This window comes from Salvelinus fontinalis, chromosome 6, assembly GCF_029448725.1.
Source record: "Salvelinus fontinalis isolate EN_2023a chromosome 6, ASM2944872v1, whole genome shotgun sequence".
Taxonomy (NCBI): Eukaryota; Metazoa; Chordata; class Actinopteri; order Salmoniformes; family Salmonidae; genus Salvelinus; species Salvelinus fontinalis.
The window spans coordinates 39,505,617-39,525,141 of record NC_074670.1 but is presented as its reverse complement, the minus strand read 5'-3'; the positions used below and the strand labels follow the sequence as shown (position 1 = coordinate 39,525,141).

Here is a 19,525-nt window from a genome sequence, read left to right as displayed (position 1 = left end):
TCGGGACAAGTCTCTGAATGTCCTTGAGTGGCCCAGCCAGAGCCAGGACTTGAACCCGATCGAACATCTCTGGAGAGACATACATTTCTGTGCAGCAACACTCCCCATTCAACCTGACAGAGCTTGAGAGGATCTGCAGAGAAAAATGGGAGAAACTCCCCAAATACAGGTGTGCCAAGCTTGTAGCGTCATACCCAAAAAGACTCAATGCTGTAATCACTGCCAAAGGTGCTTCAACAAAGTATTGAGTAAAGGCTCTGAATACTTATGTAAATGTAATATGTTTTTTTATATATATAAATTAGCAAACATTTCTAAACTGTTTTTGCTTTGTCATTATGGGTATTGTATGAAAGCTTGATGAGGGGGGGGGGAAACAATTTAATACATTTTAGAATAAGACTGTAATGTAACAAAATGTGGAAAAAGTAAAGGGGTCTGAATACTTTCTGAAGGCACTGTAGACCCACAACTGCGTAAGAATGAAAATCTTACTCTGTGGCGCCCGTGTGGCCTGACATGTTACAACTGCAATCTTCTGCACTGTCTATACTATAAATAGAGCTTGAGAAAATAAGTATCGTAAGGATGGTGGAATTCCATTCTTCTTTAAATGAGAAAACAAATTAAATAATATTGTTCGGTCAACACCACATCGGGAATTAATTTGTTCTGTCAATCAATCCCGAATTGAGTCAATTGTCACCCAATGCACATCTGCTCCACCACCACAATCTGCCAACCCCCCTGTATTGGATAACGTTCCCCCTGATCATTGTTTCCACGGCACCCTGGCCTTCCCTTGCAGACTCCATGCAAAGCAGGCAATCAGGAGCCATCTCTCTCCTTTCCACATGGTCTTCCACTCCCTCCCTCCCTCTCCTACCCTCCTCCCTCAGGCTCTCGCCATATGTCAAACATCCCTCAAAATATGACAGCAAAAGTACATGTCACACAACCAAATTGCATGTGGAAAGGGAATGCAACATGCTACAGGTGATAAGTGAACTGTTGTCTGCCCATTGACCTGCAGGCTGGAGGGTTGGTGAGTTGCGGTGGGGTGGAGTGAACATAGATTCCTATGATAATAGGAATCTCAAACCCTCTGAAGGAGTTGTGTAACATTGTAGCAGCAAGGGGCAGGACTTCCAGTGTGACATTATGGGGAAAGAGGACTATAAATTGAGGGCCACCTCTCAGACACCTGCAAACAAACAAGCAAGCAGCAGCTGGGATAATTTGCCAAAGTGCATTTAGGATATTCTACTTCACCGTGAGCTCTACAAACAGACCAACAGCAACCATGACAGCACACACCAGCCTGCTCCTTCTCATCACTGTGTGTGTGTCCATGCAGGAAGGTGAGTACTACAGTGCTATTACTATAATAAATTATCTTAGGAATTGTTGTGTCTTCCACAAGCAAAAATAGACTTAATCATGTCATTGAAGTATTGAAAAATAATGCTCAAAAATCACTGATCATTTTCTGAATGCACAACTAAATACAAAATAACATAAAAATATTACTTTGGAGTGACGCACTAGAGAAAAAATTATGCAATTCTATTGAGGTTCTGCATCAACAAAACACTGGCTGACTTTCCATTTAAACAAATTAATATCCCTGTACAATGATGACATGGTGCAGCATTGAAAACATGTTTTTAGTGTCCAGAGCAATGTAAAGACTTACTCATAAGCACACTCATTATATTCAGTGACAAGATATTTAAAGCAACAAAGAGACACGTTTCACCAAGCCCCGTTCCAACTGTCCCATCATCAATGAAGGTTTATCGTTAACACATTAGGACCAGTGTTACATCTCACTTCAACCTTGTTGACTAGCTCAGGGGTACACATTCTCAAATGTTGATTCTCTGGAGAACCTTCATCTCACACAGCAAATGGATTATATAGTATTTGAGTGATCTTGGTTGTCAAAAGCACCTTATAACTTCTTACGGCTGAAATCCCGTTAACGGGATCGATTTGACAACATCCAGTGAAAGTGCAGGGCGCCAAATTCAAACAGAAATCTCATAATTAAAATTCCTCAAACATACAAGTATCATACAGCATTTTAAAGAAAAACTTGTTGTTAATCCCACCACAGTGTCCGATTTCAAAAAGGCTTTACGACGAAAGCATACCATGCAATTATGTTAGGTCAGCACCTAGTCACAAAAACACAACCATTTTTCCAGCCTAAGAGAGGAGTCACAAAAAGCAGAAATAGAGATAAAATTAATCACTAACCTTTGATGATCTTCATCAGATGACACTCATAGGACTTCATGTTACACAATATATGTATGTTTTGTTCGATAAAGTTCATATTTATATCCAAAAATCTCAGTGTACATTGGCGCGTAATGTTCAGTAATGTTTTGCTTCCAAAACATCCGGTGATTTTGCAGAGAGCCACATCAATTTACAGAAATACTCATCATAAATGTTGATGCAAATACAAGTGTTTTACATGTAATTAAATATATACTTCTCCTTAATGCAGCCGCTGTGTCAGATTTCAAAAAGGCTTAACGGAAAAAGCACACCATGCAATAATCTGAGTACAGCGCTCAGAGACCAAAACAAGCCATACAGATACCCGCCATGTTGTGGAGTCAAGAGAAGTCAGAAATAGCATTATAAATATTCACTTACCTTTGATGATCTTCCTCGGAATGCACTCCCAGGAATCCCAGTTCCACAATAAATGTTTGTTTTGTTCGATAAAGTTCATAATTTATGTCCAAATACCTCATTTTTGTTCGTGCGTTTAGTTCACAAATCCAAATTCACAAGGCGCAGGCACAGTTCAGACGACAGTTCCATTACAGTAGAATCAATCTTTTGGATGTTTTTATTAGAAATCTTCAATAATATTCCAACTGGACAAATCCTTTGTCTTTAGAAAGGAAAAGGAACAGAGCTCGTGCTCACAGCCGAGCGAGACTTAGCTCATGGCATTCTGCCAGACACCTGACTCAAACAGCTGTTATTCGCTCCCCCTTCACAGTAGAAGCCTGAAACAAGGTTCTAAAGACTGGTGACATCTAGTGGAAGCCTTAGGATGTGCAATTGAACCAAATTTTACACTGTATTTTGGATAGGCAAAGATTTGAAAACCTACAAACCTCAGATTTCCCACTTCCTGGTTGGATTTTTGCCCCGGTTTTGCCTGCCATATGAGTTCTGTTATACTCACAGACATCATTAAAACAGTTTTAGAAACTTCAGAGTGTTTTCTATCCAAATCTACTAATAATATGCATATCTTAGCTTCTGGGCCTGAGTAGCAGGCGGTTTACTCTGGGCACCTTATTCATCCAAGCTACTCAATACTGCCCCCCAGCCATAAGAAGTTAAACTTGAACTTGTGAGAGCATGACAATGTTTGTTTGCTGGTTGTAGACTTATCATTGTACAGTCAGAAAATACCAGAGGCTGTGTTTCTCCATACTCTGGTCATCTCTGTATCGGGACAAATGAAATGTACTGACTCCACTGAAACACTAGTACATATTCCCTTCCTATCGAGGGACCCACTAACTTACTTAACACAGTCAATAAAGAGGTGAAGTCTCCCCAAAATGTCTGTTTGCCTTTCACTATTGGCATTGGCACTCCCTTCAGAATGTTTGAACAGACAGATAAAAGAGAATACAGATGATTACTAGCTTTCCATGGAAAGGTTTGATTAGACTGGTGTGATAGATCAAGGCAAATAGCGGAGTACCGGTAATAATACATTTGTCTAGTGTCCCTTTATGCTGGTGACAGGGTTGGGGAGTAAGGGATTACAAAAAAACTGTAATCCGTTACATTACCAGCAAAAATATTGTAATCAGATTACAGATACTTTTGAAAAACTAGATGATTACTTTGAGGATTACTTTTAAATTCAAAAAGGATGTTTGCGAAAAAAATCTTTGACACTTCTGTTTTCTCAATGACATTCAAATCAGCATTGAAAAAAGGCACGAGTTTAAGTTTGTTCCATCTGAGCGAGTCTAACCAGAAGTCAGAGACCCCTATGATGACACACCAAATGTGTTTGATGGATCGCGGGAAAAGAGCAGGAACAGGCTTTTGTAGGTTACAATCTAAGCTATGCTTTCTAATGGTGCGACTGCTGTCGGCATCCAAAGATTATCCAACTTGAATAAACGCTTGGAGGTAAGGTTGACAGCAGTGGGTTAGTCTACAGTGATACAGATATCACTTATTTATATCTGCATTGATGTAATTGTGAATCACACTTCTGCTCTCTCATTTAGCTTTTTGCGTGTTATGGATTGTGGTTGTTGTGGATGGCTGTTCACAAATCTAAATTTGTATTTGAACCCAATAATAGTTGAATTTAAGAAGTTTAAGCTGCCTATCAATCATTGTTTTTGGAACCAGTGGACAGCCAGTGAAAAATGCGCTCTTGCAACAGCTGCATAGTGCGGATCCCAGCCTATGGAATAAAAGTGGGGCTTTTATTGCTCAATCTAATTCAGGCTGATTTTTAAAAAAAATAAAAAAATCCATAGGCCTAATGGACACATGCTCAAACTCACACACTTTTGATAGACTTAAAAGGGCAATCTGTAGTTGCTACATCCGTTTTTGGATTTATAAATTATATATATCTATCCATTTATTATTGAGAAATATAACTTATAAATGCCTCATGAGCTTAGTTCAAATGTCACACTCCTTGAGAAACCAAAATATAAGCTTGTTTTTCTCCAATGTTTGTAAACATTCTAAATGTAATTAAACACTGTATAGCCTCATAACATGGTTAAAACAATACTTTTAATATCATGGATGGTCAGTCCTTGCATCCATAGCTCTGTCTTTTTAATCTGAGTGATTACATTTCTCCAGGCCCATCCCTCAGCTTTTTACCAAAACAGAGGCGGGGTGTTTGTTTTGTTATTGTTTCATCTGTGGATTTGCCCTTTAAACAGCTGTATATTATCAAGATATCGAAGTGTCACCAACAAAAAGGTAAACAATATGCCTATAAAAAATGCAGCATATTGCATTGATTTTTCACATGTAAATACCACTTTTCAGTAGTGATCAAAACATGCCGTTTAATGAGCGCAGCATTTATTTTTCAACTCGAATCAATGAGCACAATCAGTACTCCATGACAACAAAATCATAAACAACAGAGTAGGTGTAACGTTCGTCATATTCCTCCTCGGATGAGGAGGAGCATGGATCGGACCAACATGCAGCGAGGTATGTAGACATAATGAATATTTATTAAAGCAAAGACGAACATACGAAGAACACTTGAATAGAAACAAAACAACAAAACGACGTAGACAGACCTGAACTTGAGAACTTACATAGACACGAAGAACGCACGAACAGGAAAGACTAGCCAAACGAACGAACAAACGAAACAGTCCCGTGTGGTAGACACAGACACAGGAACAATCACCCACTAACAAACAGTGAAAACAGCCTACCTTAATATGGTTCTCAATCAGAGGAAACGTCAAACACCTGCCCCTAATTGAGAACCATATCAGGCAACACATTTAACCCAACATAGAAACACGTAACATAGACTACCCACCCAGCTCACGTCCTGACCAACTAAACAAAGTTCAAAAACAACAGAAAACAGGTCAGGAACGTGACAGTAGGGCTGGCTAATACGTCCTTAGTTTTGGGGTTATGCTCAGCTAAAACAATTTGGCTAATCAAAAATAACCATGTTTCCAAGTCCCATTCTTGAAGATCAAGGGGTATAACATTTATTGGAATAACTGGAATTCTGATAGACTTTGTTTTTTAATGTAAATTGAATCGTATTCTTTGTAGCTGAAAGCAGAAGCCTACATAACGAACCCATAAAGTTAAATGTAACATCCATATATGGCCAGCTATGTAAACTTTAACATTGATTTATCCTGCAATAGATGTCGTTCAATTGGTAACATACATGTTTGTATTCTTCTAATGTCTCTTAAGGGGGAAGTAATCTAAAAGTAATGGAATGTAATCAGATTACGTTACTGAGTTTGGGTAATCCAAAAGTTATGTTACTGTTAACAATTTTGGACAGGTAACTAGTAACTGTAAAGGATTACGTTTAGAAAGTAACCTACCCAACCCTGGCTGGTGGATTGTACGGTCTTGATGCACCAAGATTGGTTTCTTACCTATATCCTTCTGTCTGTCATGTAGGATTTGGACTTCCACTGTCAGAGAGGCCTAAATCCAGTGATCTGGCTCCACTTCACAGAGTGAGGACCAAACGCTGTGCCTGCAACAATCAGCTGGACTCTGAATGCCACTACTTTTGCCATCTCGACATCATTTGGGTCAACACACCAAGGTGGGCAAACACACCTCACAGAAATATATGCATTCACAGAGAGAAACACATGCTCATACACTTACTTACACTACACACCATCAAAGACGTCAAACAAATACCTACTCAGCTTTGCAGACATATACTTGAGCAATTCACTTATGTGGGTCAATTATGTCACAGTGTGATGATATCAACATTAATATTTGCACCGTTTTTTATTTTAGCTGTGTATCATTGGCATCAATATGACATTATTCTGGCAATCATCCCTGTCTTGCAACACTGCATTTTATTAATGCCAAGGGACAAAGTCTATAAACATTGTGGTTATATCTTGAGGGTGACTGATAAAACTGATATTCCCTTTCTCTCTTTCCCTCTCTGTAGTAAGACCACTGTTTACGGCTTGGGCAGCCCCCTGTCACGTCGCCGTAGGTCTGCCAGTCGCTGTGTGTGTGCCGACTCTGACGACCACACCTGCACCAGCTTCTGTCAGGACAGGTGAGTTGGGGTCAAAACAATGGCCAAGACACCATCACACACACACCACCACCACCGCAGACAGACAGATACTCAGAGACTGTGGAATGTTCTCGTTTTATTAGTTAGCCATATGAGTACACAGAACAAGGACTCTCTGTTGAAGCTCTTCAAGGTGTGGTCTGAGAGCATAGCTCACTTCTCTGGGATGCTATTATTATCTTGAGGGAGTGTTGTTGTGTGTCTCACACAGGCGTTCCCTCTCGTGGTGGAATGAATCTGCACCACAATGTTACGGAGTGCCCAAAGGGGCAGTGTCATCCCAGGCTGTGTAATCCCCACTGCATGTTTTGATTGGCTGAAGGGACAGGGGAGTGAAGTGTCTAGGAGTCTCAAGAATTGAAAGGCTGAGTTTGGGATTAATGGTACCGGATGATAGAGGATGATAGAGGATGATAAGGATGATAGAGAAACAAATACAGGCACCTGGAGACACCTAGAGACTCATTGCACTCATTGTTCCTCATTGGGAGACAAACAGGGGTCATTTTTCACTTAGGGAGACATAGGGCTCTATTAAATCCGAATCGTTACAGCGGGATTGAAATTGAAAGGCAATGTTCCTGCATTAACGGAGACTGCATTCACAGTAAACGCTGCATACAGAATATCGGCTCAATCACAAATTACCTTTACATTTCTAGCGTGCAATCTGTAACGCCACACACTTGGATAGAGCCGTTAGACATTATATTGTAAATACATTATTGTTTGGTCTATGACCTTGCAATGATGTCAGTAAAACTTTTAGTGTACAATAAAGTTGTCTTTAGATTGCCAAATTGGCAAAAAGAAAGAGGCAACAGATCTTTACACACCTGATTCTTTGATCAAAGGTATTGTGAGAATTCACTGATCTTAGTTTGTTTGAAGGGTATCTACAGTGCCTTCAGAAAGTATTCATACCCCTTGACTTTTTCTACTTTTTGTTGTGTTACTGCCTGAATTCAAAATGGATTAAATATTATTTGTTTTCACACATCTACACACATTACCCCATAATGACAAAGGAAAAACATGTTTTTAGAGAATTGTGCAAATTTATTGAAAATGTAATACAAAAATATATAATTTACGTAAGTATTCACACCCCTGAGTCAATACTTTGTAGAAGCACCTTTGGCAGTGATTTTTTTTTATTTATTTATTTTTTATTTAACCTTTATTTAACCAGGTAGGCAAATTGAGAACACGTTCTCATTTACAATTGCGACCTGGCCAAGATAAAGCAAAGCAGTTCGACACATACAACAACACATAGTTACACATGGAGTAAAAACAAACATATAGTCAATAATACAGTGAAAAAAAATAAGTCTATATACAATGTGAGCAAGTGAGGTGAGATAAGGGAGGTGAAGGCAAACAGATATATGTATAAATAAATAAAAATATAAAAAGGCCATGGAGGCGAAGTGAGTACAACACAGCAAGTAAAAAATAAATAAATAAAAAAATAAATAAAATAAAAAACACTGGAATGGTTGGTTTGCATTGGAAGAAAGTGCAAAGTAGAGACAGAAATAATGGGGTGCAAAGGAGCAAAATAAATTAATAAATAAATACAGTTGTTTGGGCTAAATTGTAGATGGGTTATGTACAGGTGCAGTAATCTATTAGCTGCTCTGACAGCTGGTGCTTAAAGCTAGTGAGGGAGATAGGTGTTTCCAGTTTCAGAGATTTTTGTAGTTCGTTCCAGTCATTGGCAGCAGAGAACTGGAAGGAGAGGCGGCCAAAGGAAGAATTGGTTTTGGGGGTGACTAGAGAGATATACCTGCTGGAGCGCGTGCTACAGGTAGGTGCTGCTATGGTGACCAGCGAGCTGAGATAAGGGGGGACTTTACCTAGCAGGGTCTTGTAGATGACCTGGAACCAGTGGGTTTGGCGACGAGTATGAAGCGAGGGCCAGCCAACGAGAGTGTACAGGTCGCAGTGGTGGGTAGTATATGGGGCTTTGGTGACAAAACGGATGGCACTGTGATAGACTGCATCCAATTTATTGAGTAGGGTTTTGGAGGCTATTTTGTAAATGACATCACCGAAGTCGAGGATTGGTAGGATGGTCAGTTTTACAAGGGTATGTTTGGCAGCATGAGTAAAGGATGCTTTGTTGCGGAATAGGAAGCCAATTCTAGATTTGACTTTGGATTGGAGATGTTTGACGTGGGTCTGGAAGGAGAGTTTACAGTCTAACCAGACACCTAGGTATTTGTAGTTGTCCACATATTCTAAGTCAGAGCCGTCCAAAGTAGTGATGTTGGACAGGCGGGCAGGAGCAGGCAGCGATCGGTTGAAGAGCATGCATTTGGTTTTACTTGTATTTAAGAGCAGTTGGAGGCCACGGAAGGAGAGTTGTATGGCATTGAAGCTCGCCTGGAGGGTTGTTAACACAGTGTCAAAAGAAGGGCCAGAAGTATACAGAATAGTGTCGTCTGCGTAGAGGTGGATCAGAGAATCACCAGCAGCAAGAGCGACATCATTGATGTAAACAGAGAAGAGAGTCGGTCCAAGAATTGAACCCTGTGGCACCCCCATAGAGACTGCCAGAGGCCCGGACAACAGACCCTCCGATTTGACACACTGAACTCTATCAGAGAAGTAGTTGGTGAACCAGGCGAGGCAATCATTAGAGAAACCAAGGCTGTCGAGTCTGCCAATGAGGATGTGGTGATTGACAGAGTCAAAAGCCTTGGCCAGGTCAATGAATACGGCTGCACAGTATTGTTTCCTATCGATGGCGGTTACGATATCGTTTATGACCTTGAGCGTGGCTGAGGTGCACCCATGACCAGCTCTGAAACCAGATTGCATAGCGGAGAAGGTGTGGTGTGATTCGAAATGGTCGGTAATCTGTTTGTTGACTTGGCTTTCGAAGACCTTAGAAAGGCAGGGTAGGATAGATATAGGTCTGTAGCAGTTAGGGTCAAGGGTGTCCCCCCCTTTGAAGAGGGGGATAACCGCAGCTGCTTTCCAATCTTTGGGGATCTCAGACGACACGAAAGAGAGGTTGAAGAGGCTAGTAATAGGGGTGGCAACAATTTCAGCAGATAGTTTTAGAAAGAAAGGGTCCAGATTATCTAGCCCGGCTGATTTGTAAGGGTCCAGATTTTGCAGCTCATTAAGAACATCAGCTGAATGTATTTGGGAGAAAGAGAAATGGGGAAGGCTTGGGCGAGTAGCAGAGGGGAGGGCAGTGCTGTTGTCCGGGGTAGGGGCAGCCAGGTGGAAAGCATGGCCAGCCGTAGAAAAATGCTTATTGAAGTTCTCAATTATAGTGGATTTGTCGGTGGTGACAGTGTTTCCTATCTTCAGAGCGGTTGGAAGCTGGGAGGAGGTGTTCTTATTCTCCATGGACTTTACGGTGTCCCAGAACTTTTTTGAATTTGTGTTGCAGGAAGCAAATTTCTGCTTGAAAAAGCTAGCCTTGGCTGTTCTAACTGCCTGTGTATATTGGTTTCTGGCTTCCCTGAAAAGTTGCATATCACGGGGGCTGTTCGATGCTAATGCAGAACGCCATAGGATGTTTTTCTGTTGGTTAAGGGCAGTCAGGTCAGGAGAGAACCAAGGGCTATATCTGTTCCTGGTTCTAAATTTCTTGAATGGGGCATGCTTATTCAAGATGGTGAGGAAGGCATTTTTAAAAAATGACCAGGCATCCTCTACTGACGGGATGAGATCAATATCCTTCCAGGATACCCCGGCCAGGTCGATTAGGAAGGCCTGCTCGCTGAAGTGTTTCAGGGAGCGTTTGACAGTGATGAGTGGAGGTCGTTTGACCGCTGACCCATTACGGATGCAGGCAATGAGGCAGTGATCGCTGAGATCTTGGTTGAAAACAGCAGAGGTGTATTTGGAGGGCAAGTTTGTTAGGATGATATCTATGAGGGTACCCGTGTTTACGGAATTGGGGTACCTGGTAGGTTCATTGATAATTTGTGTGAGATTGAGGGCATCAAGCTTAGATTGTAGGGTGGCTGGGGTGTTGAGCATGTTCAAATTTAGGTCGCCTAGCAGCACGAGCTCTGAAGATAGATGGGGGGCAATCAGTTCACATATAGTGTCCAGAGCACAGCTGGGGGCAGAGGGTGGTCTATAGCAGGCGGCAACGGTGAGAGACTTGTTTTTAGAGAGGTGGATTTTTAAAAGTAGAAGTTCAAATTGTTTGGGAACAGACCTGGATAGTATAACAGAACTCTGCAGGCAGTCTTTGCAGTAGATTGCAACACCGCCCCCTTTGGCCGTTCTATCTTGTCTGAAAATATTGTAATTGGGGATAAAAATGTATGAATTTTTGGTGGTCTTTCTAAGCCAGGATTCAGACACGGCTAAAACATCCGGGTTGGTAGAGTGTGCTAAAGCAGTGAACAAAACAAACTTAGGGAAGAGGCTTCTAATGTTAACATGCATGAAGCCAAGGCTATTACGGTTACAGAAGTCATCAAAAGAGAGCGCCTGGGGAATAGGAGTGGAGCCAGGTACTGCAGGGCCTGGATTCACCTCTACATCACCAGAGGAACAGAGGAGAAGTAGGATAAGGGTACGGCTAAAAGCTATGAGAATTGGTCGCCTAGAGCTACTAGAGCAGAGAGTAAAAGGAAGTTTCTGGGGGCGATAAAATAGTTTAAAGGAATAATGTACAGACAAAGGTATGGTAGGATGTGAATACAGTGGAGGTAAACCTAGGTATTGAGTGATGATGAGAGAGATCTTGTCTCTAGAAACATCATTGAAACCAGGTGATGTCATCGCATATGTGGGTGGTGGAACTGAGAGGTTGGATATGGTATAGAGAGCAGGGCTAGAATCTCTACAGTGAAATAAGCCAATAAACACTAACCAGAACAGCAATGGACAAGGCATATTTACATTAAGGAGAGGCATGCTTAATCGAGTGATCAATAAGGGTCCAGTGAGTAGAGGTTGGTTGGGGTCGTGGCGATCCAGACAGCTGGCCGGGTATATGGCTATCGGTAGCAGCATAGGATGGAGGTCTGTTTGTAGATACCTCGTGCGTTTCCGTCGGTAGGTTCCGTGTAGTGGGGTTTTGTTCAGATAGCAGCCGATAAGACAGCTAACGATTAGCGGGCCTCAGATGAGCGTTCAGGTAACGTCGGGACGGAGGTGCCGGTTGGATAAATCCCTCGGGTAGATAACGTCGGCAGTCAGTCGTGAGGGCCCGGTGGGGTTCCGTATCTGCAGCAGCAACAAAAGAAACGGGTCCGGATGGTGATGGAACTCCTCAGCTGGCTAGCTCCAGCATGATTTGAGTTTGCTCCGGGGTCGACGTAAGCCAATAGTCACACGGTATGCAGCTAGCTAGCTGCGAAATCAAGGTGCAAGTGTCCAGAGCCTGCGGTTGGAATCCGGGGAAACTGAGAGAAAAAAAGTCCCGGAATGCTCCGGTCCGAGTCGCGTTGCACAAAAGTGCCGGTAGATTATCGAGCTAAAGGAATAGCTGATGACCGCAAAACGTGGGCAGCTGAAACACCAACGCTAGCCAGCAAACCGGCTAATTTCGGGGCAGCTACAGATTAGCTTCTGGCTAGCTATCGGAGTAGCTTCTGGTTAGCTTTCAGGCTAGCTTCTGAATTAGCCCCTGGCTATCTTCCACGATGGATTTTCAGATTGAGGTAAATAGTACTTATTGTAATTGGTGAAGCGGGTTGCAGGAAAGCTTTTGCAGGAAAGCTTTTGTAGTTGAGTTCTTGGATAAAAAAATAAATAAAAGATATGTGAAGAAAAGGTGTAAATATATATATATACAGGACACGACACGACAATACGGAAAAAGACGTCTGAACTGCTAAGCCACCTTGGACTCAACACCACCTTGGATTACACCTCTGAGTCTTTCTGGGTAAGTCTCTAAGAGCTTTCCACACCTGGATTGTGCAACATTTGACCAGTATTCTTGTCAAAATTCTTCAAACTCGGTCAAATTGGTTATTGATCATTGCTAGACAACCATTTTCAGGTCTTGCCATAGATTTTCAAGTAGATTTAAGTCTAAACTGTAACTTGGCCACATTCCCTGTCTTCTTAGTAACCAACTCCAGTGTAGAAATGGCCTTGTGTTTTCGGTTATTGTCCTGAAGAAAGGTGAATTAATCTCCCAGTGTCTGGTGGAGGGCAGACTGAACTAAGATTTCCTCTAATATTTTGCCTGCGCTTAGCTCCGTTACGTACATTTTTTTTATCCTGAAAAAGTCCCCAGTCCTTTAACGATAACAAGCATACCTATAACATGATACAACCACCAGTATGCTTACAAATATGGAGAGTGGTACTCATTAATGTGTTGGAGCAAATCCAATAACACTTTGTATTCAGGCCAAAAAGTTAATTGCTTTGCCAATTTTCTTTGCAGTATTACTTTAGTGCCTTGTTGCAAACAGGATGCATGTTCTGGGAATATTTTTATTCTGTACCGACTTCATTCTTTTCCCTCTGTCAATTAGGTTAGTATTGTGGAGTAACTACAATGTTGTGCATCCATCATCAGTTTTCTCCTACCACAGTCTTTAAACTCTGTACCTGTTTTAAAGTCACCATTGGCCTCATGGTGAAATCCCTGCGCGGGTTTCCTCTTCTCCAGCAACTGAATTAGGAAAGACGCCTGTATCTTGTAGTGACTGGGTGTGTTGATACACCATCCAAAGTGTAATTAATAACTTCACCATGCTCAAAGGGATATTCAATGTCTGCTTTTAATTTTAATTTTACCCATCCACCAAAAGGTGCCCTTCTTTGCGAAGCATTGCAAATCCTCCCTGGTCTTTTTGGTTGAGTCTGTGTTTGAAATTCACTGCTCGACTGAGGGACCTTACAATTATCTGTATGTGTTTGGTACAGAGATGAGGTTGTCATTCCAAAATCATGTTAAACACTATTATTGCACACAGTGAGTCCATGCAACTTATTTTGACTTGTTAAGCACACTTTTATTCCTGAACTTATTTAGGCTTGCCATAACAAAGGGGTTAAATACTTATTGACTCAAAACATTTCATTTTTTCATGTTTTATTCATTTGTAAAAATCTTCACTTCAACGTTATTGTGTGTAGGCCAGTCTGCCCCCATCTATCTCTCTTCTTGTGTGCAGCTCAGATAACTCTTCACCCCAGAGCTCAATTAAGAGCTCCCCAACCTTTTGACTTTCCTTAGGTGAGCTTGGAACAGCTGTTTGCTATTCTGGTTATCAAATGAAGCATAGGCTGTACACAGAATTATTTCATATTGTACCACAAGATGACCTTTGTTATTATGTTGCTGACCAATGTCTCTTTCCTCCAAAGATCTATGGTCAGAGCCTCTGAGAGAGCCAGGGGATGGGCCTTTCAACCCAGGAAGGAAGCAGCCAGGGCCCCTGGGCTTAATGAGCGCTAAACGACATTGTGTGGCAGACGGAGTGAGGAGTGAAGAGCGAGTACCAGAACAAATGACACTCTAACATGGAGAGGAGCAGAACAAAGGGCTGCTGATAAAGAGATGTGTCACATGCAGGAAGGCCGCAGACCGGTGGGACTGCCTGTCTGTTTGTCGGTTTGCACCCATAAAGAGAGGTTGGAAAACAAAATGTGACAGAGGCCTGAAGACAGACGCTAGATCCAAACCTTGAGGGATGGACCAGGCATGATGCATACAGGCTATTTGTGCAGCAAAATGTTTATGTTAGGGGCAGGAGGGACAAGGATGGTCCATGCTACTGGCAGACTCTGGCCAGGTAGCCGTAGAGGAGAGAACAGTTGATGTGTTTATGCTGGTTGTCTGTGTTCAAAACAATGGCAGACCATTGCTGTCATGATGGAAAGAATGTAACAGGGAGAATATGACTGATAGATCATCAAAATGATGTATGAGATAACCACTGTGTTTTTCTCATTATTTTGCCAAACATATTTAATCTCTCCTTTATTTGATTTGTATAATAACAACATATTATGATTGCTATACAGGTTATTCATCAAGGGAAATGACTGAGGTCATTTAAAGGTGCAATGTTTAGGATTATACACTGAGTGTACAAAACATTAAGAATACCTTCCTAATATTGAGTTGTAAAGTTGACTGGATGTCCTTTGGGTGGTGGACCATTCTTGATACACACGGGAAACTATTGAGTGTGAAAATCCCAGCAGCGTTACAGTTCTTGACACAAACCGGTGAGCCTGGCACCTACTACCATACCCTGTTCAAAGGCACTTAAATCTTTTGTCTTGCCCATGTACCCTCTGATTGGCACACATACACAATCCATGTCTCAGATGTGTCAAGGCTTAAAAATCCTTCTTTAACCTGTCTCCTCCCCTTCATCTACACTGATTGAAGTGAATTTAACAAGTGACATCAATAAGGGATCATAACTTTCACCTGGATTCACCTGGTCAGTTTATGCAATGGAAAGAGCAGATGTCCTTAATGTTTTGTACACTCAGTGTAGATGTGTGTATGCTTGGGTGGGTCAGGTGGGTGGGAGTAAAACATACTTAACATTGAAACATACGGTATATTGTTGTATTCAATTCTTGACATTTTGATTTCGACAACTTCTGTATTGAGTGACTGTGTGAAGCAGTGTGTAATAATAAACAAATTAATAGTTGAATTATACAAAATACTTGCCTGACTCCTTATTTTACTGCTTTGACTAGATGATGAACTCGACGTTTACCTACAACACAGTGTAATAGTTCCATTACAAATATTCTGATGGGTCAAGGAGTGCAGGCAGAATGGAGTTGTCAGACTTCTTTGGTTAATAACCCTGCAACAGAAAGGAAATGTGAAGGGACGAGGAATTGCACCCAAGTCATGTGGCCAATTCTCCCGTGTTATTGTTTTATGGTGTGATACAGAACACGTCTAGCCCATGGGATAAGAGACAGGAAGCATATTCAGTCAAACAAGTTGCCTGGATTTAAAAAAAAATCCTGGTGTATACTTAGATCAATAACTGGGACAGAAAGGGAAACACCTAATAAGCAATGACTGAGCACTTTGAATTTACTGAATCATATAAATCATTATCACCCCACATCATACTGTATGTATTGTTAATTGATGAGGTATGTGTGGAAAAGCAAAAGGTAACTTTAGAGTTGTGTGAAGAGTGGACTTTATTATGAGAACTCCCTGCACTGCATGCAGGAATAGGTGAGATTGAATAGGCCATTTCTAAACTATGAATGTACAGTATATGACTGTTAATTTGGCAGTGGTGTAGAACAACATTTTGAACTGTGTCCTGAGGCACCAAGCCACTGAATCTCACCAGAATGTGAAACATTGAAAGGATACTATTGAAATTAGCTTATGATGTAATATAGTGAGGAGGAAAATGCTGTAATATTGAATTGTTACGTAAATATGGTACATCTTAGCTCTCCAACAGACCTATACATTAGGATTCTCCATTCACTTTACTAGGAAACAAACTAACAATAACTGTTTTGAAAAATACTCTCACATGCTGATGTATGCCACATGGAGCAAATAATTGAGAAATATGATTTTTCTGTTTGTGTATAGTAGTTTCACCTTCTCCCAGTCTCTTAGGCCAATGCAAACACTGCTCTTAGTTCAAACAGAGGCCCAAGGTAGATAAATGGCAGAGGAAATCAAAAGCTCAAATTAATAAAATAAAAAATAGATTTTCCATTCAAAAGCAGGCCAGTTTCTGTTGTCATAAGGATCTCTTGGCACATTTCCTATGACCAAATGTGTCATTGCGGTAGTGTCCTGCACCACCCATTCTTAGTTACCATGACCCCTCGCTGACCTCTTGGACATAGGCCTATTGCTGAAACGATGAGTAACACTGGGAATCGTCTCACTGGGGTTTTTAATGAGATGACTTTCAAATAATCGATCTCCCCTTTGGCAGTGTGATGCAATCAGCCCCATTCCTGTCATACTTGTTGTCACACATCTAATGCAGAGTACCCTGCGGCCAGGCTCGCCAGACAGGCCCCAACATAGTCATCCTTCAATCAAGAGCAGGGCCGGGTACCATTTCCTCATGTCACCACAACGACAATAGATCAGAGGGCAACAAGATCACACCATGTCCCATAATGTACTCTTATACTGTACATTAGGCAGATAATTGTTGATCCACCTACAGTTATGCAACTGAAATCTATCCTCTGCCAAAACCCTGCTCCATTTAAAGTAACCTGCTATGCTCAAACCTGTTCTACTGCAACAAGGGTCACAAAACTCAGATAATTCTAATTCCTGTAATTCTGAAAGTGACGCAGGAAGTGTTTAAAATGTACCCTGGATATTTGATTCCCAGTGTTACTCATCGGCTGGGTAAACCTTCCGGTTTGCTATGTGATGGTGTTGGGTTCTGAGAATATGAAATATACTTATTCATGTCACTGAGGGAGAGAGGGTAATGTATAACGTTTACATTCTGTCCGGATATGTTATTGTTATACATCAGCGATCCGATGGGAGGAGAAAAGACATAGTCTGGTACGAGTCAACATGACAGCCATGAGTTGGGGAGGAGTGAGCACTTTGGGGCAGAGGTCAGGTCGGATGAAGTGAGGAAGAACAGATATCACTTAGGTTCTGTCTAGCAACAGAGATGCACTGGCTGTTCAGATGTGTAGGAGACTCAGCATAGGAGAAAGGGTTAAATATCAGTGATTGAGTGAATATGTATTTTGTCCTATGCAGCTGTATCGATCCAATCGATGAATAAACTTGGTTTGTGCTTTGTTAAGCGTCCGTGAGTTTTAATAGGTTAATTTAGAACCTAACAATGGTCATATTGGTTCTACACAGAAAAACAGGATGCTTTCTCCAATTCCTTTTCATCCAAAGTAGAAATTACAGGAAGTAGCAGGCGAGTTGTTGGTCAATGAGAGGAAGTGATATGAAGTAGCGGAGGGTTGATAATGAGGTGAGTAATGTTTTCTCCCCGTTTGGCTGTTGCCAAGGTGCACATTTGTCATACCCCAATACGATCTGTAAGCAAAAGTACCCAACAATATTTATATGAAAACAGCATGCCACTCACTGGGTATAGTTTATGTTAACCCACTTCTACATTCTATTCATTAGTAACAATGAACAGCTATACTGTGACCTTGTGAAGTGATTTCCTATGAGAACCTGCATTACCCCAGAATGAAATTCTGAAAGAAATTGTGGCATGAAGGTTCATCATGGAAAAATTATGAATGTTTCATGACTGCAATGATGAGTTAGAAAACAGTGACAAACTATTGGTAATCATTTTAGATCCTCCAATATAATCTGGTTTAAAAGCTTGGATAAGGGAGCCTGCAGTAAAAGAAAATTGTAATTTTTTTGTAACAGCTTGTATACTGTTACATGCCAGCGTACATACAATATATGGACACACTAGTTTGCCTGACTGTGAGACTAGTATACAATACACTCAGTATAGAGTGTACAGTTGGCTATCCACCTCCTATCCAACCCCAGAGAACCTCTGTAACTCTTTGTCTTTTGTGTGGTGGTCTCCAAAACAGGTGGGGCTGTTTCCTCAACAACCCAAACAAACAAACAGTCACTTTTGCCCCCGTTCTACTCCCCCTGATAAATGCCTCGCACTCCTATTGTCCCCGATTTGGCTGCTTTGCAAAGCGACCCCAATAACCCCGTAGAAAATCTTCTGTAGCTGCACAAGTGCACTTGTTGTCCCTGTGACTGTGTCGACGTTGGCTGAATTACAGTAGGTAAGTCATCAGTGCAGAGTATTTAGAAAGGCGGTATCCAGTTGTTTGCTATGTCTTTCAGATGACTGTGTGATCACGCTCTCTGTAACCAATGTAAGTAAGACCTTTAAGGTACAGGCCGAGAGAAGGCTTATAAAATTACAATAAAAATTCAAAACAGTTTAATTAAGGCCCTTAACCCCATACTGTATAATTTCAGTGTTTGACCTGATGGGGATTGGATAGGTGTCGCAATATGGTGATGACTCCACCCAGCTGTATAATGGGCTCTTGGACACTTCTGCCATATTACTTACATGAATCTAGAACCTCCAGATATGCAAACTCCAGATATTACTAAACTTCTGACCCACTGGAATTGTGATACAGGGAATTATAAGTGAAATAATCTGTCTAAACAATTGTTGGAAAAATGACTAGCTAACTAACTAGAAACAAATGTCCAATTCCAAACCAACCATGCGCTAAAGTTTGATTTGTAATTGGCCACAAAATATTAATTGCCAGGGAGAAGGGGTTTTAAAGACCAGTAAGGAAATGAACAGTCAATTTCAGTCAATATTTTTTTACTTCCAATAAATATATTTACGATGCAAATGTGAACATTTACAGCCATCTTTTTCAAATATTCACCAGAAAGCAGACTCATTCAACTCAGAAAAAATATACAAATATTTACATACTTGAAAACCTTACAAGACAAGACCTGTGCTATATACAGTTGAAATCGGAAGTTTACATACACTTAGGTTGGAGCCATTAAAACAAATTTTTCAACCACTCCACAAATTTCTTGTTATCAAACTATAGTTTTGGCAAGTCGGTTAGGACATCTACTTTGTGCATGACACAAGTCATTTTTCCAACAATTGTTTAGACAGATTATTTCACTTATAATTCCCTGTATCACAATTCCAGTGGGTCAGCTTGGGA

The 19,525-nt window shown here is 41.1% G+C and overlaps 1 protein-coding gene across 1 annotated transcript; it reads left to right on the top strand.

Annotated features, from left to right (window-relative positions):
- The first annotated feature begins 660 nt into the window (after window positions 1-660).
- LOC129857822 (endothelin-2-like) lies at window positions 661-15,449 on the top strand. The gene is made up of 4 exons (XM_055926430.1): window positions 661-1,361; window positions 6,205-6,355; window positions 6,725-6,838; window positions 14,174-15,449. The coding sequence occupies exons 1-4, from the start codon at window positions 1,304-1,306 to the stop codon at window positions 14,262-14,264; spliced, it is 414 nt and encodes a 137-aa protein (XP_055782405.1). The 5' UTR covers window positions 661-1,303; the 3' UTR covers window positions 14,265-15,449.
- Window positions 15,450-19,525: the final 4,076 nt, after the last annotated feature.

Bases quoted from the DNA above. Each gene is read 5' to 3' on its own strand.
- LOC129857822 (XM_055926430.1), top strand. From the start codon at position 1,304: ATGACAGCACACACCAGCCTGCTCCTTCTCATCACTGTGTGTGTGTCC. The intron at 6,356-6,724 runs GTGGGCAAACAC...CCCTCTCTGTAG, and splicing joins ATTTGGGTCAACACACCAAG to TAAGACCACTGTTTACGGCT. The intron at 6,839-14,173 runs GTGAGTTGGGGT...TTTCCTCCAAAG, and splicing joins ACCAGCTTCTGTCAGGACAG to ATCTATGGTCAGAGCCTCTG.